General features: G+C 51.7%; 6 protein-coding genes across 6 annotated transcripts; 2 read left to right on the forward strand and 4 right to left on the reverse strand.

Annotated features, from left to right (window-relative positions):
- Positions 1-251: 251 nt before the first annotated feature.
- AGO10 (Protein argonaute 10) lies at positions 252-3,409 on the reverse strand (the record flags this gene model as incomplete). Its single annotated transcript, XM_014691720.1, has 3 exons — positions 252-1,942; positions 2,012-3,174; positions 3,231-3,409. 3 exons carry the CDS (start codon positions 3,407-3,409, stop codon positions 252-254), a joined length of 3,033 nt encoding a protein of 1,010 aa, XP_014547206.1.
- A 2,828-nt stretch (positions 3,410-6,237) lies between these two features.
- Positions 6,238-6,474, forward strand: G6M90_00g038490 (uncharacterized protein; the record flags this gene model as incomplete). The annotated part of the gene is made up of 1 exon (XM_066130238.1): positions 6,238-6,474. One exon carries the CDS (start codon positions 6,238-6,240, stop codon positions 6,472-6,474), a length of 237 nt encoding a protein of 78 aa, XP_065986252.1.
- Positions 6,475-9,545: 3,071 nt separating this feature from the next.
- On the forward strand, positions 9,546-10,175 carry FMN1_0 (Riboflavin kinase; the record flags this gene model as incomplete). Its single annotated transcript, XM_014691721.1, has 2 exons — positions 9,546-9,659; positions 9,729-10,175. 2 exons carry the CDS (start codon positions 9,546-9,548, stop codon positions 10,173-10,175), a joined length of 561 nt encoding a protein of 186 aa, XP_014547207.1.
- A 552-nt stretch (positions 10,176-10,727) lies between these two features.
- On the reverse strand, positions 10,728-12,871 carry ERT1 (Transcription activator of gluconeogenesis; the record flags this gene model as incomplete). The annotated part of the gene is made up of 3 exons (XM_014691722.1): positions 10,728-10,778; positions 10,834-12,524; positions 12,670-12,871. The coding sequence occupies 3 exons, from the start codon at positions 12,869-12,871 to the stop codon at positions 10,728-10,730; spliced, it is 1,944 nt and encodes a 647-aa protein (XP_014547208.1).
- Positions 12,872-17,390: 4,519 nt separating this feature from the next.
- Positions 17,391-19,899, reverse strand: atB_0 (Efflux pump atB; the record flags this gene model as incomplete). Its single annotated transcript, XM_066130239.1, has 6 exons — positions 17,391-17,551; positions 17,666-17,735; positions 17,818-17,854; positions 18,251-18,854; positions 18,969-19,471; positions 19,565-19,899. 6 exons carry the CDS (start codon positions 19,897-19,899, stop codon positions 17,391-17,393), a joined length of 1,710 nt encoding a protein of 569 aa, XP_065986337.1.
- Positions 19,900-21,608: 1,709 nt separating this feature from the next.
- G6M90_00g038530 (uncharacterized protein) lies at positions 21,609-23,740 on the reverse strand (the record flags this gene model as incomplete). The annotated part of the gene is made up of 2 exons (XM_014691724.1): positions 21,609-23,191; positions 23,248-23,740. The coding sequence occupies 2 exons, from the start codon at positions 23,738-23,740 to the stop codon at positions 21,609-21,611; spliced, it is 2,076 nt and encodes a 691-aa protein (XP_014547210.1).
- Between the last annotated feature and the right edge of the window lie 286 nt (positions 23,741-24,026).

Raw genomic sequence — 24,026 nt, forward strand, 5'->3', positions numbered from 1 at the left:
CGTTAATCATAGACTAGAACGAAGCTAAAGACTATCATATTAGATCAATGGAAGATACGATAGAAATTGTAAAAAAAAAAAAAAAAAAAAAGTCAATTTTTCTTCTCGTAATCATTCAAACTCAAGGCCCTCGCTTCCAATGCAAACCAGCATTTTCGATCCCGCCTAAATTTTATTCCTGAAATAAGCCGTCTTGCATTTTCTCCACATTACCCAATGCATGCTGTCATGTCTGCAAATTTCCAGTTCAATCAGATATAATACATAGTATCCCTCAACGACTTATGGACCTGCCTGATACTCCCCGCACCCGATGACTCTGACGACGTAGAGGTCGAGACACTTTCAACGTCGCTGACGTCGTATTCCGGACGATGAGCACGAGCACGCTCGCACACTATATCCGCGTAGTAGGCTGGCGGGCAAATGCTCACAGCCTTGGTGGCTCGCCCATACAAGTAGCAGAGCTCGTGAGTCAGGCGCTCCAGCTCGTTGGCCGCTCGTTCGCCGTACTTGTACCTGAATACCTCGTCCAGCAGTACAGTATAGTGTGCTGGCCGAGCCGTTCCCTGCAAGGCCTCGTGTGCGGTCAGGAAAAAGTCCCAGTATGGGGCGAGTGTAATGCCGCGATCGACAACAGTGCCGTTCTTGACGTTACCGGAGCGAGACATGTCTTCCGTGTTTGTTGGGTAGAACCTCGTTTGATGCCGCTTGACGGAGACAATGATTGATATCTTTGGCTGCTTGCCAGATTGGTATGTCTGGCGGCAAGCGTCTCTGATCATGGGCAATTCCTGGTCAATGACCTGTGCGAATTGGCCTTCTGAAACACCATCGCGGAAAATAACGATATTTTCAGGAAGTGTCTTGTTATTATGGGCTCGCCACAGGCTCAAGCGGGACTTGAATGCATCAGTAAGGGTGCTACCAAGCATTTCTTGCTTGGACTTTTGCTCCCATGCCATAGCGGGCCATTGGCCAAGATCTTGGTCGACAGAAGCGACGAGACCAACGAGACTAGGGGGTTCGTTGCCCTTTACGACATTCATATTTGTCGGGTGAGTGACATCGTAACCAACTAGCATTGTCTTCCCCTCCTTCAGAAGCCCAAAGTCATTGGTAAGCTTGTGATTGACACCACCAGACTTGAGATTGATCTTGAGGCCAACGTTGCTATAGTAGGAAAAGTTTTTCTCCTTGAATAAGTGTTTGGCAACGAGGCAACTTGTGTGAATGCCATGTACACAGTCTCCCAGGCGCTTGATCTTAGTATAGAGCCCACCACTGTCTTTCTGGCCCAGGATAAACATAATGTACTGGATTTTGTTGTCCTCAGCCCATTTGAAAAAGTTTACTAAGCCTGGGCCATACAGGGCTCCATCCTTGGTCATGAAATGCTTCGGTAGCCGAACAGGTGACTTGGCGATGTTCATGCCCAGGTCATTAGCCATGAACTTGGCAAAGTCTTCCATGGTCTCAAGACCGACTTGCCTATCAGTGTCTCGGGAGAGTAAATTCATATATGTCCATCGAGAAATCATGTCGCCCTTCTTGACGACCTTGACGGCCCTCATGTTCCAAGATCCGTTAAAAGGGTTGACAGAAATCTTTTTCTTAGTAGCATCGATGTAAGCCACGGCCGGAACATTAAGGACTCGTCCGTTAACAGTAGCAAGATTCTTGTCAACAGTAACACCAAACTTCTGAAGAGTCTCATTGCCGTCGTACTCAAGGACGTTTCGGGCATCGCTAGATATGGACAGCGCGTTTTCATATGGGGTGCGACACGCAAAGGCAAGCATGGCGGTCGTTTCTTCGCCAGTGAGCTTTGCTCTTACACTCTGACCAGGCTGGATCTCAATTACTTCGGCCGGGAAAAATGACGGGCGTTTAGGAGTGCCGAGATTCAGAACAGGGAAGTCCTGGAGTGTCATGCCATATTCTAGAAAAAAATGGTAGTTTAGTTAACCCATCAGCAGTTACAAGGAGGCAATCTGGAAGAATAGCTTACTCCTCTTATAGTAATCGTGAACAGAAATGAAACGGCTTTCTTCTTCAAGCCAGAACCTGACATTCTTAGGCCCCGGATACTCATAATCCATGTTGATTGTTGGACGGTTGGGCCCCTCAGCAGTTGACGCTGTTATCTTGGTCACAAGGCCTTGAAGAGCTTTGCTCCTGCGGACTTTGGTTCCATCAGCAATGGTAAAAGTCACCCACACTCTGGCCTTGGGCAAAAACTTGGCAAAGGCACCAACAAGCCTCTTCAATCTGTGATCATCACGAGCCACCTGCTGAATAGCGAGGGACTTCATGAGTTGGTCCATTTTGCCGGCAACTCGAAAAACACCATGAGTGACGTTGGTGTTCAGAAGAAGGCGGCCAGTAGCCAGTCGAGCTGATTGAAAGAACCCACGCGCAGCAATCAGAGTGTGATAGTCCTGTGCGAGACTGGCGGTGGTTGAGTCCTTATTGAACGGGAAAAAACGTGACCCGCCAATAGCTGTGATTTCACCTAGTTTCGAACGAGCGTTGTGACCGAGAATCATATTCAAGGCGTCAATCATCTCTGGGAACTTGGGATAAGTGTTCCTATCGCCATGATCGTCCATAGTCTGCGTGTACGTCATTATGTCAGATATGCGAATCTCCGTGGGCCCATCAATCAAGATGTCGACCACATCAGGCTCGCGATCATCATTCTCGGACGGAATGCTGATACTGATGGGGTTTTTGTGTAAATCCAGTGGTTTAACCGAAACAATTTGGTCCTTGAACTGAGACGCCAGAGCTCGGCTCTTATCAGTCGAGGTGAAGTGTCTCAGAAGATGCTCAATGGCAAGATGAAGTTTTCGGCCCTTAACATCCTTGACTTCGGTCTTCTCTTTGCCTTTAGCAGCTGAGGAAACTTCTTCGGTAACCCTGAGCACGTATCTGTATAGGACAGGGATCTTAAAGTGCACCGGGAAGTAGTTTGCCCAAAGCAAAACGGATTTGCCACTAGACCCGAAAGCTGGTCTCTCGGGAAAAGTATCGGGGCTGGCCGACTTTTGCTGGACAGTCAAGGCACCCATTTTGGTGGTGAGTCCCTTGACAGCCGATTCATGCTGACTAATGATGCGATTTTCGAGCTCCGTGACTGTTTGGTCGGGACTGGGAATTCGCCCATCGATACTGTAGAGGATAGGTCAGCGCCGTTAATATGGGCAGCAGTGCACTGCTTCACGTACCTGAAAACCTTAGATCTCGACTCGTTCGGCGGTGCTCCTCCACGGCCACCTCGGAACCCTCCTCTGCCACCACGATCCGAACCTCCTCTACTTCCACGGAAGCTTCCTTGAAAGTCTCCTCGACCGCGTCCGCCACCTCCACCACGATAGGCTCCACCGCGTCCGCCTCGATCAGACATTATCGTATCGTTTGTAGGCGATCAATATTAGCGCGCGTGGCAAGTCAAGCCGTCTGACTAGGGGTAAGGAGCATCGTTCGGAAAAAAGAAAACGATTGAGGACACTAGTTGCGTGGCCGCTGCTGCTAAATAGAGGTTCGAGGCAATGAGGCTTTTGGTGTGCGGGGAAGGCTTCATATCATTGGAGAGCACCCAGCCAAAAGATACGGCCCTGGTTGGGTTGGATTTGGCGCCCAATGTTTAGAGTGAAGCGAGCTGCAGTCGAAAGGTGATACCACTGGTAAAGAGCATGGTTGGTGTAACCAGAAGAATTTGATGTTGAAGCGGGGACGAAGCTTTCCAGGGCCAGTACGGAGTACGTGTACGGAGTATGTATGTTACTCTTTTGAATGGGGTGAATGGCGGATACTAGAGACTGGGGACTTGAACAACAAGATTGGTCGGTGACTGGGCTCTCGGTTTTTTTTTGCCAAAGAAAAGTGATTGAAGCTTTGATGCAAACCTCCTTCGTATATGTATGTATTGAGCGTGAATTGGCGGCGGCGCATAATGGTCTTGGGCCCTGGCAGCCGTGATTCGACCTGACAACTGTAATTCGGCCTAACTGCCGTGATTCGGGGTGAGTCATACGGAGTAATAAGCATATGAAGTCTTGCGCGGCGTTGACGGTTTGTGCATTATTTCTGCATACCTAGTAGTTGTGCCGGGTGGTCAAGTTACATGTCAACTTATGCAAACGCATAATGGCACCACAAGGTCCACACCATCGAGGATGCACCAACAAGTGATCCATCAACTCATCATCTTGTCTTCTGCAAACAGCTTCAATCACGCCGACCCCGTGTGATTCACTCTTCCCAGGTGCCGCACAATGAATCGCATCAACGCCGCCCTAGTTATTCCAAGACGGCTTGCCGCATCAAACATGCAGCCCATCAGTTTATTTGTCCAACCATCGCAGTCGGGAAGCGATGCTGCCAAGTGTATGCCTCTTTCCTCAAAACATCGTCACGGTCTTGGTGACATCGCAATTTTTGACGGTGGGGAGACCTAATCAAGTATACTGATGTCCTTCCCTGCTACCTAACCTACTAATCTGTCTACCCAGGAACTCCTGGCCCCGTGTTGAAACAAAAGACGTATTATCTAGACTTCGATAAGCCGCGATAGTGATCATCTTGATGACCATAGCGTTGAGGTGTACTTCGCGCGAAATGTCTATTTACTCCTTTTACAGTTTAGGTTCTGATTCGACCTTCCCATCGCCCAGCCAGACCCCTACTAATGGCGCGCAAGTTGATTGCTGGTTTCTTGTTAATTTTTTTATTCTCCAACCTATCACAATATTCGTGCCAGCACTGCATCAGGTAGAGCCCAACCATACAAACACCGTGTGCCTGGTCGTACTTATCCAAAGAACCGAGACATACTGAAAGGAATCAGCGTATAAACACGCATCACAATACGTGAAAAGCTAACAAAATTATGATTCATGGCTTAGACATGGCGCGGCGTCGTTGCGCGCCAGTAAAGGCTATCTCGCGATAGACTCAGCCACTGCATTAAAGCAAAATATACTTCACGGGCAAGTGACTCACCCCGAAAACTCAATGGCCGCGCACAACATCTATCAACAAGTTTTGTGTTCGGCATATCTCTTATGTTGTTGCCTCTAGTCTCTCATCTAGGTATCTATCTCTCGGCGCCCTGGCATCTTCATCTCGTCCAGCCGAGTACCTTGACGATGGGGATCAAAGTCACGATTGACGGGCGATGACCCTGCCTTCTCGCATACACATTCGTCTAATAGTCTGAAACAAGAATAATAGAATGCGGGACAGCATTCGCAAGCTACCAGCCGACATAACAGCGTAAACGTCAGCAAGCCCACAATGGCCTCAAGAGCAGGGGAGCATTCAGCCTACACCTCTGACATAGAGAACAATCACCGTGCGGCGAAGCCTCTGGCTCACGGCAGCGTTCCAGTGGTCATGCCGCACTCACGTAGTATTCGTCAGCCCTTGGTGTGTGGCATCTCGATGCACATACATCTTGAACTGTACATATCAGAGGTCCGAGTTCACTGTCGATCCATGCACATGTACAGCTCTGTCAAGTCTGGGACTTGGAAAAATAGCCATCCAATTGTTGATTCGCCGCTCTTTTACCCTCAGTGCCTTGGACCTTGATACCGAGACCTGCCAAGATGTCACTGCCACGTTCAGGTCGCGTCGCTGAACAAAGAAGCTACAAACTACCTGGCAGGCTGGCAACCAGATGCATCCAACGGCGCCGTCCCTTGGCGCCGTATTCCGAAACATCGCAAATAAAAAGACAGCAAACAGCAAAGCGACCAATCAAAGCCCTAACTCAACTCCATGCATGCAAGTGCCATGCAGCTACGGACGGCTCGCGATAGTGTGGGCCGAATGTGGCTGTGGAGGTGATGTAGCTGACATGGACCAACAAGAAAGGTTGAGGAAGCGCCGCGGGAGAAGGCGCCTCGGACCATGCCCGCAAAAAGGGACAGATTATCCCCAGGCCCTATGATTGGACATGTCTTTTGCAAAGAGTGTTGGACACAGACGGAAATGACAGCGGCAACGGAGCACTGCCTCGACAGGGCTCGGCAAGCATTGCCGACAAGAGATATATAAGTCAAGAGAGATTGGGGTAATACTACTCCGTACTGTAAAGCAAACCAGCCGATTCATAAAGACAAGGCCAGATTACCCATTTCTACCACCTCATTTACTCCGTACACAAATACCCTTTGAATTTTCTCAACTGCTTTCAAATTCGCCGACTCAAGCAACACGACAGACACCATGGGCCTAGCCAAAGCCGCCATCAAAGTCGTCATCATCCCGATTGTCATTGTTGTCATCCTCGCAGTCCTCGCTGCCGTTTTGATCAAAATCAAACGCAGAAAAAACAAGGACGTTGAGCAAGGAGAATTCCCCCCTCCGGCAGCGTTGCCACCACCGAGCTATCCTGCCACGGCGCAACCTCAGACCATGTATTTCACACCAAATAAGGGGGCAGGGAACAATGGGTTTGGCTAGAGTTGGGGGTTTCTGGGGTGCGTTGGCAAGGTGGAATTGGCCATGATACGATACCGGGCCCGTGAATAGTTGGCAGGACCAGTTGACAGGGTAGATTAGGACAACGGACAATCTTTTACAGTTAGTCCTGATTGTTGGATAAATATTACATGACGAGTAAACTCAGATGGCAACGGTACCTATATCATCGTGCTAGATGCCCTGCCATGGCCCCATGAGCCAGGTCAGGTCGTCATCAAGATTCACCCAAGAAGAATAGACTTAAAAGCATCATTTTCCAACAAATAAAAGCGACGGTGCCCTAAAGATCATTGCTCCGAGGTTGTCGTTTTGTGCTATCATTTTGGAGCTAAGCTCGGTGGTCGCCCATGGGCTGTGCTATGTGAGTCTTTCCGGCGTGGCCCAGCTAGAGAAGCCAGGGAATCCTAGTGTTCGCCGAATGGGCTGAGAAGGAGACTCGGTAGTAAGCAGTGAGATGCCCCATTGGTAACATGGGCCTTACTATCTTCCATACGGAGCTCACGATGGAACTCGGACGCAGCGAGACGTTCCTATGGCACCGAAGCCACGGCATCAGCTGCTGCCCACGACACAGACCATTGAGGTGGCTGATACTTTGCTGAATATGACTATTGAGAATCGGAGGATTATCGAGCGGGACTTTTTGCTTCTCTGGGCTTCGCTTCACCAAGTTCTTAACCTTGGAGTCTTGTGGTGGGAAGTTGGAACTGAGAGTTACGGTATAGCAGAACTATCTGTGTTCTATGCCGCGGGTTTGCAAAGTCACCGGGAATATGAGATACTTTTGTTATTTATGAGGCTGACGGGGTGCCAAGACGCTGGTGAAGGACACTCAAGGAAACGAGCATCTGCCCAACTTGAAAATAGCACAAAAGTTGTACAAGTTGACATGAGCGTTTGCAAACACACTCGGCCACGTCGAACGGCCATCTTGGCTACATTTCTAAAGAGGTATCGCTGCGAAAACAGGGACCAGACAGGGAAGTGTATTACAAGAGATTCGCAAAGTCAGAGTGTTGTGTCACCTTGGCTCTATCAAGCTCAATTTGGTGCATACATGGAAGAGCAGAGCAGGCTTGGGAAACACGGGAACCATTCAGGATGTGGGGGTCTCGAGACGATAGATTGCGTCGCAATAGCTATCCCTGAGGTGGAGAGTAATTTCCACAGAAACTGAGCCCTTTTACACGGCATCGTCATCTCAGCCGCGGACAGCCTCATGTTATTTTCGCCCTAGTATAGAGCGAGTTTGCTGTGTCCAAAAGGCGAGGAATGACAAACCTTGCATTTACCAAGGCGTTTTTTGTTATACTGAGTAGCTGATAGCCAGTTGAAGGCTTTTCTTTAGTCCGCTATTACTATTTACGATTCCAGGATATTGGTTGGCTGGAATTCGTGGCTTATCGCTTCCCCTTGCGAAGAACTCAACTAGGCCATAGCAAACAGATACATCCAGCAGACAGCCTTCTAGGAGGCTTTCTAGAATGTTTCATATTCCCAACGGCTGTATGCCACTTGAATTTAGGGGGGAGCTCTCATGGAGACTATCTTACTTGTAAGCTTGTTCCCATCGGCTGAGAAGCTTGACGAGCAGGTTCAAATATGCAGTAGCAGCATTCCTGTCGGCCATACGGGAAGTCCTGATTCGTATATTATTCAAGACCCAAGAGCACCTTTTGAATCAGCTCACATCCTGAAAGACTCGTCTTGATCATTCCATTCTAATCCATCATATCATTGAGGCCCGTCCCAGTCAACAGGTACATCCGACCGCTGCGCTTGTAAGTCACATCTTCTACCAGCATAGTCTGGTCCTCATCCAACGAACAAAGTCACCAAGTCTTTGCATCTAAGTCCTTTACAGCCATCGCCAGTGAATATACCATCTACTTGCGTAGACTACGGCAACGCCAAATACCAAAAACTAAAGGACATTATGAAACCCAACGAGACTATTGCCTTGATACTCGTCTTGATTCTCGTTGTGATCGGACTCTGCTGGTTGCTCTTTCGCATTAAAATTGTACCGCCGATTACAACCCCAGCAAATACCTCCCGTGACGAGAGAAGCACAAACTCGGAGCCTCCATTGCGCGCAACGACCCCTCCGCCATATATTTCACCTGTCGACCCTCGGGCTGGAGCAGAGAGGATTGTGCCCGTTGAGCCGCCGGAAAGAACAGAAGAGGCGGCGCGTGTCTATATAGAAAGAAGGGTCGAAGATGAATACAGGAGCGCAACGGCCCAGGGAGCAGGACAAGACCAAGCCCGCCGGGGGCCGTACCATTATAGAGAGACACACAATAGCGGTGTACATCATGATACTACCGATATCGTAGTACGTATTGGATCTACACGCTAAGAGCTTGAAAGAGCTGGGATTTCAGTCTGTAATAGGCATTTGAACCCACACGTCGTCTACTGTGTGTTGGAGAGCCCGGGTATTTTTTCTCTCTAGAATATATGTCCTCAAAGCGACGTGACTCGTGAGAGCCACAAAGTCCGTGGCCTGCATTCCGTATCGACGTGACTAGAATCGCCACGAGATTAGAACTTGGAGGGTACAAGGGCCGAGGAGACATGACATACCTACCCTCATCAACCATTCCAATTTCCATTGCCCAGTGTAGGCCACGCTCGTATAAGCCGGCTTCTGCAGCCCATTGACCTAGCGTCGCATCTGCATCTCGGACCTGATGTCATACAGCGACGCCCCCTGTCGCATCACTCACATGTAATAATTGGTTGCAGATTTCAGATGGAACTGGTTACTAGCCGGATGGACCCTGACCCTGACCACCTCTGCCCCCGCCATGACGCTCCTGCCCCTCCACGGCACATGCATGAGTAATACATGCCGTCACTCACCAACCTCATCGCGAACCTCACCTCTCACAGCCTCCTGCCCTCCCGCGCCCCCTCCATCCCCATAGACTTGCCGACTACCAACGTCGAGTTGCGCAGACCACTCGTCTCCTCCGCCCGCCATCAAAGTCCAAAAGCGCACCAAACTGCCGCACAAAGCCCCATCCAGCACCACGCAGTCCGCCATGGCGACAAACGGCCGTCCATCCATTGTCGGCCCAGACAGCGGCCCCTCGGCGCCGTACCCCTACAAAATGGAGGGCAAAGTAATTTCAGGCTTCGGCCGAGGCTCCAAAGAGGTTCGTCCGCCTCCGTCATCGCCTCTCCCCAACCCCAACCCCAACCGGGGGGACTAACAAACACCGCAGCTCGGCATTCCCACCGCCAACCTCCCCGTGGACTCGGCCCTCACCCCCTGGATATCCTCCATCCCGTCAGGCGTCTACTTCGGCTACGCGTCGCTCAACCTGCCCGCGGGGCACCCGCAAAGGCCGGCCTCCTCCTCCTCCCCCGGGCCGGCCTCCTTCTCCGTCTACCCGATGGTCATGTCCATCGGCTACAACCCGTTTTACAAGAACACTGTGCGCAGCGCCGAGGTCCACGTGCTGCACGGGTTCACCGCCGACTTTTACGACGCCCACATGAGGCTGTTGATCCTGGGCTTCATCCGCGAGGAAAAGGACTACAAGAGCCTGGAGGCCCTCATCGACGACATCAATTTCGACTGCGAGGTTGCAAAGAGCAGCCTGGCGAGGCAAGCGTGGAAGGCGGAGAGTGTGGGCGACGGGGCCGAGTGGTTGCTCAAGGAGCTCTAGGCGCTTTGACTAGTCTGACTTGGCGGTTTTACTTTCAGCATGGAGATGCCATGATGATTTGGGAGGGTTGGGGGCTGCATTCGGCTTGGACGATACCAAGGCGCTTTGGTTTGACAGCATGGGCAACTTGGCACTATTTAGATGGCTGGAATTATTTTTTCAAGGAAAAATAAAACGAGAAAAAATGACAGCCACGCCGGGTTCTTGTAGAGCGACATTTGGGTAAACTTGGCATAGATAGATAGATAAACAATGAATAAAAGTCATATATGCTTGTGCAGCAATTTGTATGATACGACGTGTACGGCGTGTACAAGACCGCGGGTATCGTAAAACTCATCTAGGCATCTACCTCTTTCTTGTTCCTCGACATGGCTCTGCCTGTCGAACCCTTTCACAGACGCCCAAATTCCCTTTTTCTGTTTGAAATCCGACCAGCCCCGAGTCCCAATTCAAAATACCCAGCCCAGATAAAAGACCAAGATGTAGAAATAAAATGAGAAACAAAAAAACACCATCCATGCAGCTATGTACGGAGCACCCAGCCATCGACTATACAGCAAGCTGGTGTGGCTCCTGGTTAGGATAATACCGTGGCAGAAACTGCATTTTGTTAGCAAGCATTTCATTGTACCACGGGCCCTCCTTGTCAACTTACGTTCATTATGATCATCATGGGAATATCGAATACATCCCGCTTTATTGTCCAGCAATATGTGCAGTTGACCTTGCCGTCCTTTTCAATCCGCGAGATGCCATGCTCACTGTCAATCTTGGTGACACGGCTGCTCAGGATACCCGTCCGGTCTCTGTGCGTCGGCGTCTCCTTACCGTCCAACATGTCTTGTGTCCGGTATTTGTTCAGGCTGCAGCTTCTTTGAACCTTGCCCCGACTGTCTTCAAAGGCAAGTTGAGCAAAGTCGCGGTAGAATTGAACAACGCTGTCGTCGTCTAGTAGCTCTGCCAGGAAAACAGGCTGAGGTCTTTCACCACTCGGTTCAAGAGTGGCATTTTTGAGATGCGGCGTTGTGGCATCAGGCCGTGTGCTGCCGTCAGTCCCGTCGTCCGACCCATATGGTGTTGGTCCGACAAAGACATTTCGGTTCGCCTCCTTGCCTAGCAACACATTTTTCGTCCAACCCGTGAGAGCTGTAAACTCCTTGTTGACGGCAGCAATCTCTCCAGAGCGTCGACACACAATTGTCGGCGCGCAGCAGTGTTGCAGAAAGTCGTCAAACTCAAAGAGGGTGCGTTGGAAACACTTCTCCATGAACAACAAATCTTCCCTCGTCAGGTCCTTGGTACATGCGATAAAGGAGGGACGAATTTCTCCCAATGATCTCGCAATCATGACAAGTTTGTTTACTGGCAGGCGGTGCTTGATAACCGAAATCATGTTGTGGAACCCAGCGGTGTAGGGATAGGGTTCCTTAACATTGGCATAAACGGAAGCAGAGTCTCGTCTCTTGCCAATCAGGATTTGGGACATCTTGTCCTGCTTAGGCTTCATCCTGCCTGCACTCGCCACGCCCGGCAAGTGGTTGAATGCTGTGTGCGGCGACCCGTCGAGGGCTGCCTGTGGACTCGCAGTGGCATCTGTGCTGGGGCTGGCAAGACTGTTTGGGCCTGCCGCAATAGCATATGCATGTGGCAATCCGTGCTGCAGATTGCCTTGGGTGTAGATGGAAGTGGTGGAGTCAACTCCGGAGTAGTCGCTCCCAGTCATCATGGTATCAAAAGGCTGGTTGGGGCCATTGCCAAACAAGGAGGCATAGTTGGCCTCGGTTGTTGGCGTCGCTGAGATGGAGTTCTCCCGCGGCGGAGTTTCTGCCGCCAGGCCCATCTTATTCAGGATGCCAAACTCCCACCCGGCGTACTGACTGCCGAAGTTGAGGCCCTCCAGGTCAAAGTTGTACAACGCAGGGTTGCTGGGGTCGAACAAGGCGTTGAAGTCCATCGAGTTCCCTTGCATCATATTGTCCATTTGAGGTGCAGTCGCTGCTGGACTGGTCTGAAAGGCCGATGTTGCTTGCGCATTGAACGGTAGGCTGTCTGGCATGCCTACTTGCGGCTGGTTCGCGGCTGAGAAGACGGGAAACGACGGCCCATTGCCCGGGGCAAGGAAGCCATTGCCTCCAGTCACCGGCGATACAGTGTCGGAATGAGTCGAGTTTTGGCGTTGGCCATTGGTCCGAACACGCTCGGCTTCTGGATCATAGTTGGGTCCCAATACAGGCCGGAGGGCTTCAGGCGGCGCGTCATGAAGATATTTGGCCTTCTTACGCACGCCGTCTTGGCAAGCGTCGGCCAACCCTCGTTTGATACAGCGCTTACACGGCCGCTCATCACCTATATACGCTCTTGTCAGCAACGGCACAAGATGTCTGGACCTGTATGACATGGGGTTGACGGGTGTAGCTTGTGAAAGGATGACTGTCGACAGGACAGGTTCAAGTCGTGTAATCATGTCACAGCTCACAGCGTAGGAACTTACCGCATGTCAAGTGAGCCCTTTGGCACGCAAAACAGGCCCTGCGAGCCTTCTTTCTCCTTGGTCGCTGGGGATCCTTTGGATCATACTTCTTCTTGGTATCAGTCATGTTGTCGTCGTCCTTGTTGGGGGACTCGTTCTCTTCCTCATTATCAGACAGATGGTCCGACAAATCGGCACTATGGTCCTCCACCTCGTTGGGCATCTCGGCAAGGTTTATATAGGCCCAGGGCCTATGGTTCCGTTAATGCGGTCAAATTGCTTGAGCTCAAGTTTAAACCCCTGTAGGTCCCTGCAATGGCTCTTGCTCTCACACGAGCAAGATGGCGGCACACAATGACCGCTGGCCCAGCTGCCACTTGCTACAATGCATCCAAATCCTTGCGCGTAAGGACCACACCACCTTGCGCCTCTGTTACACGGCTTGTACCGTGTGTTAGACCGCTGATGACGGAGTGTTTAGTTGTTGTATGCGCAGGTATGGTCGGTGCGCCCACAACCGAAGCCTCCCACCCCACGCTATTAACTACCGGTCAAGGAAAAGGCTCGATTTATCTGTGGATACTGCGGCACTGGCTGAAACAAGCAGTTGGAAAAGCCGTAGTCTCACAATGATCTCGGCCGAGTAGTCCAGGTCGGTGGATGGACGGCGACTTGGATTTGGGGAGGAGGAGGGAGATGGAGGGGGGAGCCTGTGGCTTCCCGGTAGATGGGTCAGGTGTAGTGCCGGAAGGAAGACCAGGACTTCGATTCCAGGGCGACTCGTATTCTCCCCAACGACGGTTGGATCAAGGATACCCAATGGAGTGTACGGTGAAGAGAAGGCGAGGCGTTCGTGTGCGACGGAGGCAGTGGTCAGAGGGGCCAGAATGATGTATTGGGCCTCCAAGGTTGCATCAAGTAAGCCTGGAATTGGCTGTATATTGGTCGTAGTGGCTGCTCGAGCAAACGCCAGAGCATCACCAGTGTCTTGTTTTCGAATGAGCAGAGTGGAGATTTTCTTGGTTGTTGTTTGCGACTACACCGTCTACCGGGGACGGTTGTAGATGTAGATGTAGTAGGTGACGGGGCAGTCAGTCACACGCAGCCACCCGCGGGCCATGTGCTTGTCAGTGCGTGCAATGAATCCTATTTATGCAGCATTGGCATTCAGCAAATAAGCCCGGAGCAAGGAAAAGTAGCGTTGAAGGAACACGGCGCACACGACTGGCCGGGCGAGTGTTGGTGGTGGCGGGATAGGGTCGAGGCAGAGTAGCCGGTTGTCGCGTGTAGCCGAGGAGCGAGCGATCAAGGCCGGTGACGTCGCCGAGCAATAGTGCAGCCAGTTATGCGCGCTGCGACGTGGTTACGGCGCGAGGCACGGGAGGGCAGGCTGTTTGCGCTGTTTGCGCTTCTCCCGTCTGGCTGGGGATTCGGCGATGGAGTTGAGTCGATCGAGCCTTTGCCGTGCAAGTGCAAGAGCAAGAGCAAAGCACGAGCATGAGCACGAGAACGAGCACGAGCACGTTGGACGGCTGGCCTGGGGTTGGGGTCAAATTATTTGGCCGGGCCTGTAGTCGGGGTGCGGTTGAGGGCTGGCCGTTTTTTACGTGATGAGGGCAAGCAGGGCAGGCAGGGCAAGCAGGGTGAAGGCAAGAGCGACCTAGACGCAGCCACAACTAGCGGCCTCCTCGTCGAGTCAAGTTATCGAGAGTGCGCCAAAAGGGCTCCAGCGGGCCTCAGCAAGCACCGGCCGACCAGTGAGTGCTGGTCTTTGGGCCCTTGAAAACACATCAAGTGGGGAGCCCCAGCGCCCATCTACTACTACGGAGTAGTACTTACTTAATTAAGTACATAGTGTCCAGTCTCCGTGGGGGGCGGCCACAGCACACAGCACAAAGCACGCGGCACGCGGCACGCACACCGGACAAGAGCAGGCCAGACGCAACGAATCCTCGTCTGTCTACAACATTGAATAGTCAGTGCTGTCCGCCAAGTTATTTTGTCTATAGTACTTGCTGAAGAACAGTCTGGTGCCATGGCATCCATGTCCCATCTCCGCAACTTTAGACGGGCGGTATGTATGTATGTACAATGTAATGTATGTGGCCGTCCCCTTCATAACCCTGTCAATGTTGGTCAGCGGTTGTTTTCTGTTTGCTGTTGGCTTGGCTCTGCGGGCGGACCGAATTTTGTTATAATGATTGCGGGGTTTTCTTTCCTGTAGAATGCATTGCAAAACCCGGGTCCAATTACGGTCAACTGGTACGTAAGTCACTGCTTCAGCATACATGTACATACTTCCTGTATGTACAAGCACGAGCATGGCTGCTCAAAGTGGTGTTCAGCAAGTCCTAGTTGATCACTTGACCACTCAACAAGATGCTGGGCCGAAACTCCGCTTTCGCCCCGGGAATGTGGCTGCCGGTGCTGAATCCAGATGAGGACCTTCAAGTGTTGGTGAGTTGTTGCGGCTTGGATGCTTGGATTCAATGTTAGTACGCATTTAACATTTGGATGCTCGGCTGCTTGGACAAGATGGCGCACATGGCCAACGTGGTGGGGTTCAAACCCGTTTGGACATCAGCTCTACCATGACTGGCCCGGCGGTGTTTCAGATGTAGCGACTACGCGGTCCTGTGCTGGGACGGAGCCGCATGTCAGGTACTTGGCACATTGGGCGTGGAGACTCGTCAGTCATTTTTGCTGACTGAGACAGTGGAAACGTCTCGAGTGGCTCGGTGAAGGGTACTTGCTATGTCATGGAGAGGGCGCAATAACAAGAGGTACCTCATACAGTGGCAACAAACTCAAATAATCGCAGGACCTCGCGGGCCCAAAATGGCCTCCAGCTGTGGTTTACATGGACAGGCCCAGCTTGACAACATGGGGTTGGGCATGAGGAAACTAGAACCTGGAAGGCTGAACAGGTTTTTGCGGGCTACAACATCAGACGAAGCCCGCGACGGCTAATGCGAGGGCACCGCCGCATTCGAAATAAAACCAATCACTGCCTGCATGGGTCGAACTGTCTTTGGTGGGAGAGGCCGACAAACGGACAAGACTCATCTTTGACAGCAACTCATTGAACTCGACGACGCAATCAACACAGTAATAATAAATCTAGCTTCTTGACGGGTAAGCTGCTAGGCTAGGCGGACATGATAACATTGGAAACCACAAGAGGACATCTGGATGATCCGCCAAGCCCACGGCGCCTTCCTCCCTTCTTTGCGAAGCGAATTGATGCACTTCTCCAATACCCACGTACTCTACTTAGAGTAGGTACCTCTTGAGTTACAATACGCCGCCACTCGGCCATTTTCTAGCTTCACATGTCTCCTCCATGTTATTTGCTATTTCCAGTCTTGTCTTCGCCATTCGGCGTCTCCTCTCCTCAACTCCTAGTAGAACACAAGAAACCTACCAATTGCCCTCCCCTGAAATCGGTTGATGGCTTGCACGCCCCTCCACAGTGTCATCTGCACCGCCGTATTCCCAAAGCAAAGAGCTGAGAGAGGCATGCATTGTTTGGCCGCCCCTCCACGGCGTGAAGAAAAAAATGAGAAATACGAACGTATGGACCAATCGACGTTGTGATTTTGCCATGGATATACTGACGCAAGCTATTACTAATTTCAAAATATCTTACATACGGAGGACTCTCTTCGCACTTCTATTATTAGTCGGCTGAGCCTTCACGCCTCGACCACGACAGCGGCCGTCCCCGTCCTAGGCGCGCACCGTCGGCTTCAACCTGAGCCAAGTTCTGCCACATCACATTCAAGCCTTCAATGTTGCGCACACAGCAAGCGGGCAGATGACCCAGCCCGTGTTCTGTGTGCTCTCACATTCTCACTCATTCGCCAGAGCACCGTGCTTGTGCAGACCTGGGGATTGCCGAGGAGCCCGACTTGTGCCGTGCAGCGTGCAGCGTGCGGCGTACAGCGTACAGCGTACAGCAGCATACAGCGTGCAGCAGCCCAAAATGATGCCCGTGTTCCCTCTTCTGTGTTGACTCTGTTTCTCCGCGTCGCCGGACCCCCGTCGTGGGATGCGTCGAAATCTTCGTTGCATCAGCTTCCCTCCGTCCGTCCATCGTTGACGCTATGCGCTGCCTCTGTTCCGTGAGCTCTCTGATGCTTCACATGCAAGACTAGTTGCACGACCGCACTAGCCTCATGGGCCTGTCTCATGGACTTGTTCAGACTGCGTGTGACGGTGACAATTCAGCAAGTCACAAATTAGTCCGCCAGAGTCCATCAAGCCGACGTTGCTTCGAACATGCAGACTGCCGTGGAGCCATAGTCATCAAAACTCGCCGCCGCCTGGGGGAACATGTACGGTGATGTGTAATCCTGTTTTTCTTCGCCATCATCACCGGTCAACGCTACACAGCAATCAGACATTTGACATTAATAAGAATGTCAAATCTTAGACTCAGGGCTCGGTCCGCCTTCAGGCGTCACCAGTGTGAGAGCGATTCGGCCCGCCTCGAAGCCTCAGGCACCTTGAAACATCAAGCATGCAGAAATCGGTTACCAGGTACAATCAACCCTGGACATTGCTCTTGCAGGTGTTTCTTTTGACCCGGGTCTTGTGATGGCATGGAGGCTTTTGTGTCGGCATCTTATGTGCGGACGGCATGCGGGGCCTCGGCTTGTGCAGTGCCCCATGGCAACATCAAGACTCACAACCAGAGCTAATGCCACGTGCTGAAATCACAACCAGGCTCAAGGAATAAGTTACGACTTGGCATATCTGCTATTGCTTCGTATCCTTCTGCCGTAGCGGAAGAAGATGTACGGGAACGGCACCATGGCTACCATCAAGAACGCCAGCAGTGATGACGCCCATTGGAAGCCAAGTTTCTCGTACATTTGAACGCCAAACAAAGGAAATGCCGCTGTGATGAAAACAAATGGTCAGTCCATCGTCTACGTTTTGCCACGGGAACAAAACTCTCCGCGTGAATCTAGGTTTATACTGCAGGACTCTCTTAGCAACTTGTCAAACGTACCAGCAAATATACATCGCACAAAGGCGTTGGCGGCCAGTGCACTTGCGGCGTACAGCGGATACGCATCAACCTGAATCGACAGCAAAATATCCTTATTAGTCAAGGTCCAGTCGTCAGGCCGTAATTTCCATTGGCCTATAGGTTCAACTTACGAGGAAGGTAAAGATGCCAGTGAAAAGCAACACATTTCTAGACAATTGCGCAACAGTCAGCCACCTCGTACAGATCGAGAGTGCACTAGGGCAACGCCAATTGGCCTCTGCCAAAGCCCGAACACCTGACAAAGAGGTGACTAAAGCCACTGCGACATGCTCTGTCTTGGCAATATTCAGTCCATGCGGTCATGCAGTCTGTAGTGCTCGTCCAAAACGTGGCCACGACAGATCCCTGGGGTCTGACGCTCGGCCGAGTGAGCTGCGCCCATGCGTCGAGACCCTGTCAGACAGCAACGACCACATCTAGTATCAACCGTAAAGCAGGCCATGTGGCCATAGACGCACACCGCCCTCGCATCCTTCCAAAGGGCAGTAGTGCTGTGCAACAGACTTGCTGGATATGAGGAAAACAAAAGGAACAAGAACGTACCCAATCGCGAAGATACACGATCCAATAATGGGCACAATCCAGTGTACCCACGGATATGTAGACCATCCAAACATGAAGATGCCAGCTGGGACGAGGAACGCCCCCATGATGGCTGGTGGAAGCCTGAACTCCGGTTCGCTGGCACCTGGGATGCCAGTCTCTGTCTCGAGTTTCTGAACTAGTCTGGTACGGACACGATGCCACACAGGATCGGTCAAGACACCAAGTATCATGCCTACAAAGATGCCCAAGAAAGACGTTCCGACTTGCCAAAGATTGAACCCGTAGTTTGTGCCGAATACCAGTGGAAACGCGCCAAAGAAGAGGTACAAGATGCCCAATAGAAGTGCGGAGAAGAGGCAGAGATTAAGACACATGGGCTCAAAGATGAGCAGTTCGAAGGGTCGGCGCAACGAGCGGCCAACAGCCTGTACGACCGACTTGTGCACCTTTTCCATGGGGGCCAGCCACCTATCATCGCCGGTCCCCTGACGTAGCTTCTTGGCCTTGTTTCGCAGCAAGATGGGATCTGTCAAGGTGAGAGATATGGTCAGTGCTTCGTATTCCTTGTCTGAGACAAACATAACCGCAGGGTGAAGGATGGCTGATGAACCGAACTGAGAACCTGACGCCCCACGAACAGCCCTGTGTGACGTTTTTCTTTTTCACATGTGCTCAGAGTTCAGAGATACGTATGTCCAAAACAAAGGAAACTTACGGTAGGTCTCTGGCACGAAGAAGACGACTGCTCCCCAGACAAGGCCGGACCAAATCAGGAGCACATAATATGTCCACCTCCAGTCAGCATTATAGTTGATAAATCCACCCAGCAAGGGCCCGAGACTAGGCCCTACGAACGGTGAAACAGAAAACAAGGCCATGGGAGCCTGCAACTCGTGTCTCGCGAACAAATCGCCCACGGTGCCTCCGGAAACAGCCAAGAAGGCACTGCCTGTAAAGCCATCGAAGAAACGAAAAACAAGGATGGTGGCAATGTTTTTGGCCACTGCCTGTGGAATCAGAAAGATGACGTATGTTGTCCACGAGACGAGGTAGATGGGTCGACGGCCGTAGAATTCACTCAGCGGGCTGAGAAACATGGGGCCCAAGGCGATGCCGAGGACAAAAGTCGACAGACCGAGAACAGAGACGATGCGAGAGTTGTGGAATTCGGGTTCCATTTTGGTGTAGGTCGATGTATATATGGAGGATGCACAAGTACTATCATGGCCACGACCTTGTTAGTCTCGACCTTGTGCCGCGCGCGGTAAGATTTGCCACGCTTATGAAAATATCCCAGAGCAAGCAACGTACACACACAAGCTAACGTGGGAAACAATAGAGGTAATCAACCACTTCCGGCCCTTGGAGAAGCTCCTGGGACAGAGGGGATCATTGTCGCCGCCGTCCCAGCCAACCTCATACGGATCTTTGGAGCCTCCTGGTGAAGCGGTTTCCTTGTGTGCCTCCCCGCCATCCCCAGGCGCAGGATCACTGTCATCGTCGACGCCGTACCCATTCTGCGAGCGTATCCTATCCAGCGGTCGGGTGTGTGAGGTCCGCGATAGTGTGTGGGAGAGGCTGCTTTCAGACATGGCCGGCGCGCCGTTGTCGTCTTCTCCGCCGCGTACTTTCTCCCCCGTTGTCATTGTATCCGCTTTTCCTTCTCTTGCAGCTGTGCTGGCCCAAAAAAAGAAAGACAGAAAGAAAGAAAGAATCCCAAGTGTGGCCAGTCGATTTGGTTTCCTCGGAAATACTTACACCGACTTTCACTTTTGTCAAAAAACCACACGACTATCAAAGACTGAGCGTGTGGCGGAAATTCGTCATGGGACAAGAGGGCTATTTAAAAAGAACAGGAGAGAAGCCCCCCGGAAGCACACTAATCTCGGAGCTCCGATTCCGCATGTAGTCTTCCGGGGAGCTAGAGGGAAAAAAGCGAGTTCCAAAGGGGTGTCAAACGTATTCAAAGTTGCAATTTAGCTCAATCGGGCAAGAACCGCAACGAAGGGAGAGTCGGCATGTTGGAGCAACCGGACGGGGGGGTTCCTCCCGCAATACCCGCCGCACGTCATTGAAGTACATACTCCGTACCTGTATGTTGTTGTTGCAGAGGGCTGATTGGAAATTAGGTGCTGATAAATACGGAGTTTCTGGGGCTTGGGACCCTCTTTCTGCACCAGCGCGAGGGGCATCGGATAGTCGCCATGACGGCTTCGGAGATACGGTCAAGAAGGAAGAAGGAAAATGGTTTGCTTTATTTTTTTATTTTTTAATTTTCCAAACAAGTGTGAGGTTGTCCCGCTGCTGAGACGACTCCGCTTTGCTTGCCAGACATGTCTGACATGAATATGGTATCGGCGACACACACCTCTTTGGGCAAATATTCTGCGGTGGGGGTCTTTGCATCGCTGCCATTAGGATGGTGCTCTATACATATGCATGCGCTTATAAACATATTAGTACTAAATAAATATATAGAAACTATAAATCTATAGAAACAGAAATCCCTTCCCGTCAGCGACTAGGTGGACGAGCCACTTGCTACATCATTTGTCATAGTCTATCCGTGGAACTGCTGCGCCCAACGGCATGCCTACCTAAACGTCGAGTCACGGACATAACAAGGGTATACCGCTGTTGGAGCATCGCTTGGCTCGTTGGAGGAGTTGGGAGGGGCCCCGGCCATGCAACTTGACAAGTGGGGGGAGGTCAATCTTGATTTCAGCGGGCTGGGACCCAGTTGAAAATCTACTCATGTACAAGTCCTAGCTTCAGCCGCGTTTCTGGACAAAAAAAAAAGAAAAGAAAGATGACGAAGAAGGAAAGAAATCATGGCCCGTCTCCTGTGTGGCTTGGCTCTGCGTGGCTTGGTGGCTTGGTGGCATAGCCCGTCTGCTTCACGCTTCAAAGTGTGTCTACGTGGACTCGACGTGTTAGGCTACCAGACGGCTCCAAAACAGGCAACTAACTCCAAGGATCGCTGGCAGCAGGGATCCGTCTCGGCAGCCACCGCTTCGACTCAACGCCAGACCGAACACAGACCGCCTTCCGCTGCAGCAACAACATTTACATACATACATGCATACCATGTCAAGAGTCCACACGATACATTGCATCAAAATTGATATTGATCCATATCTACACCAGAGCCATGCAAACTCCAACCGTCCGACAACAAAAACTGTCAAGATGCCCAGACCGCTCAATCCCCATGCCAAATATCCCCACCAGGATGTAAATATCAACGCTATGCCGCATGCCCATGATACTATCTATATATGTATATACATACTCCGTACAGACTCCTCATTCCCACCCGCGTACACCGTATTCCTACACACTCCTCATGCCTAAACTAATAGTTCTCCGCCAGCCCGCTCTTGGAGAAATCAGGAACATCCGTGTCGCAGTTAAAGTCGCGACTATACGCCTTGGTTGGCATGATTCCCGCCTTGAGAGCCGCCTCGTAACTCCACAGCGGCGCGCTCTCCGTCTTCCACGTCCAGTACCACCAGCCCCAGCCCTTCTCAAAGCTGTGCATCTGTGCCTCTGCAAACATCTGGAGAAACTTCTTGTACTGCCCGCTGTACTTGCTCGGGTCTGCGTTGGCCTGCGCGCACGAACAGCTGCTGTCTTTTGTCGGGCACCGCGGCGTGAGGACCGACGTTTTCGGGTCCCCCGTGTTCAGAGTACCCTCCCAGCGATTGCCCCAGCCCACGTTGGTCAAGTGCTTGGCACAGTCCGTGTCGGCCTGCGACCATTCTGCAAAAATGGTTGGCCCGTAGCCTGTCTGCGTGTTCATGCTTTGCTGCGCTTGTTGAGTCCATCCGTCGCAGGCATATTGAATCTTCTTTTGGTGCGAATAGACGATTTGTTCTTCGTTGAAAATCACATACTGGTGGACATCCAGCACCATGTCGTCGTAGCCCGCCATCAGCCCCTTCCAGTTATCGAGACCCATGAAGCCGTCGCCAAAGATGACCAGTGCCTTGACTCCGTTCTTTCGCACAGTCTTGTACGCATCTTCCGTCCACTGGATCACCTCGGCCGTCTGCAAAAATGTCATTCGCGGTTCGTTGGCCAGCCCATAGTGTGTGAGGATGTTTTTGTACCGGTCTTGTGCGAAGAACTGGCTCAGCTTGTCGTGGACGTCCAACGACCTCTTGCCGTTGAGTTGTCCATTGGTGCCGTTGAGCCACCCTATAGGACCCCATCTTCCGCTGTGATTCCAACCGTTTTGACTACCCGGCAGCCCGTGAAGATCTAGATTGATACGGAGACCGTACTTTCGTGCCCACTCGATTGCTCGCAAGAGATACCGCCATGATGTTCGAAATACAAAAGGGTCTCCGTCGTACACCTCGACTGCCCAGTACGAAAAGGGAATACGTACGTGGTCGAGCCCTGCTGCGGCGATGGCTTTGAATGTGTCCTCTGTAACAAACGAGGCATAGTGGTTTTCCAAAGTGCTTGCAGCGGACGCCCCGAGGTGCTGGCAGAGTGTCCATTCGTCAATGATTCCCATTTTGAGATCGTAGTTGAAGAGGGATGGTGTGATGAACGGCTCCAACGACAACCAACCCCCTAGGTTCACTCCACGAGCAGGTCGGCTTCCATAGGAACCCCAATCTTCATTCAAAGCCGGCACCTTGTCGTTTGCTTTCGCCGAGTCGTCCCACTCCGAAAATAAGCCCATCACGGGCAGTCCGCCAACCATTTGATCCGTAAACGTAACGTTGAAGTCTGTAGTGGTCTTCCAACTCCAAGGGTCGAGATATGTATTTTTCCATTGGGCAGGAACTTCATTCGGATCCTTTCCGTCGAGCGAAGAGGATTGTGACGATGAGCCACTGTCGCCACCGTTCTTTTTGCTGACGACGACAGCCACAACAACAATGATGATGACTACCACGACGCTGGCGATTCCAAGGATCATCCCTATCGCACTCATTAGCAGGCGTTGGTTTGGAATTGGTCGATGCTGGCGCACTCACAAAGCTTTTTTCTGGGCTTCTTCTTCTTGTGGCGGCGATACAGCTCCCCTTTTTCAAATTCATCCTCCCCCCAGCTGCCGCCGCCCCTTAAACCAGACCTTCCCGCTCGTCCTTCCTCCATGATGGCGCCGCTCACGACCCTCCGCTTCTTGCTCTTGTGGTGTTTACGCGGTTTTTGCGGCGTCGATCGCGGCGTCGTGTCCACCTCTTGGTACTCGCCTCTGTGGTGTCTCCGCCGGTCCTTCTCTGCCTTGCGCTTCCGTCGATCATTTTCTCTATTCAATTGTGCTAGGGCTCCAGACGACAGATTCTGCGATGAGGATGGTCGTCGATGTCGTCTCTCTTCTCGGCTTTCTTCGGAATTCGATGTCGCTTCGTGCCTCTTCGTAGGTGATCTTTTTTTTCTGTGTTGATGATGCCTTTTCGATGATTCGCCCGCTCCTTCCGTGTGCCGACGTCGACTAGATCGGTGCGCTCCTTCCCTTGGCGCCATTATTGCGTCGCCATGTGAAAATTTGGTCTTTCTCTTTTTTTTGTCGCTGGAATGCGGCTCGGCAGCAAAGACACGATTATTATACCATGAGGAAATATATTGGTGCCGCGTCATTCATATTTGCCAAGGTACAGATATGGATAATGCGACATCGTGGTTATTGGCGCCAAGGGGTTGGCAGGGCAACGACCCGTCCAGCCACCACGTCCCAGTTATGAATCCTATAAAGCAGGGTTCATCCTTGCAGCAAGGGCTGCGTTTTGTCGGCAGGTGAAAGACTAATAAT

Source organism: Metarhizium brunneum, chromosome 2 (genome assembly GCF_013426205.1).
Source record: "Metarhizium brunneum chromosome 2, complete sequence".
Taxonomy (NCBI): domain Eukaryota; kingdom Fungi; phylum Ascomycota; class Sordariomycetes; order Hypocreales; family Clavicipitaceae; genus Metarhizium; species Metarhizium brunneum.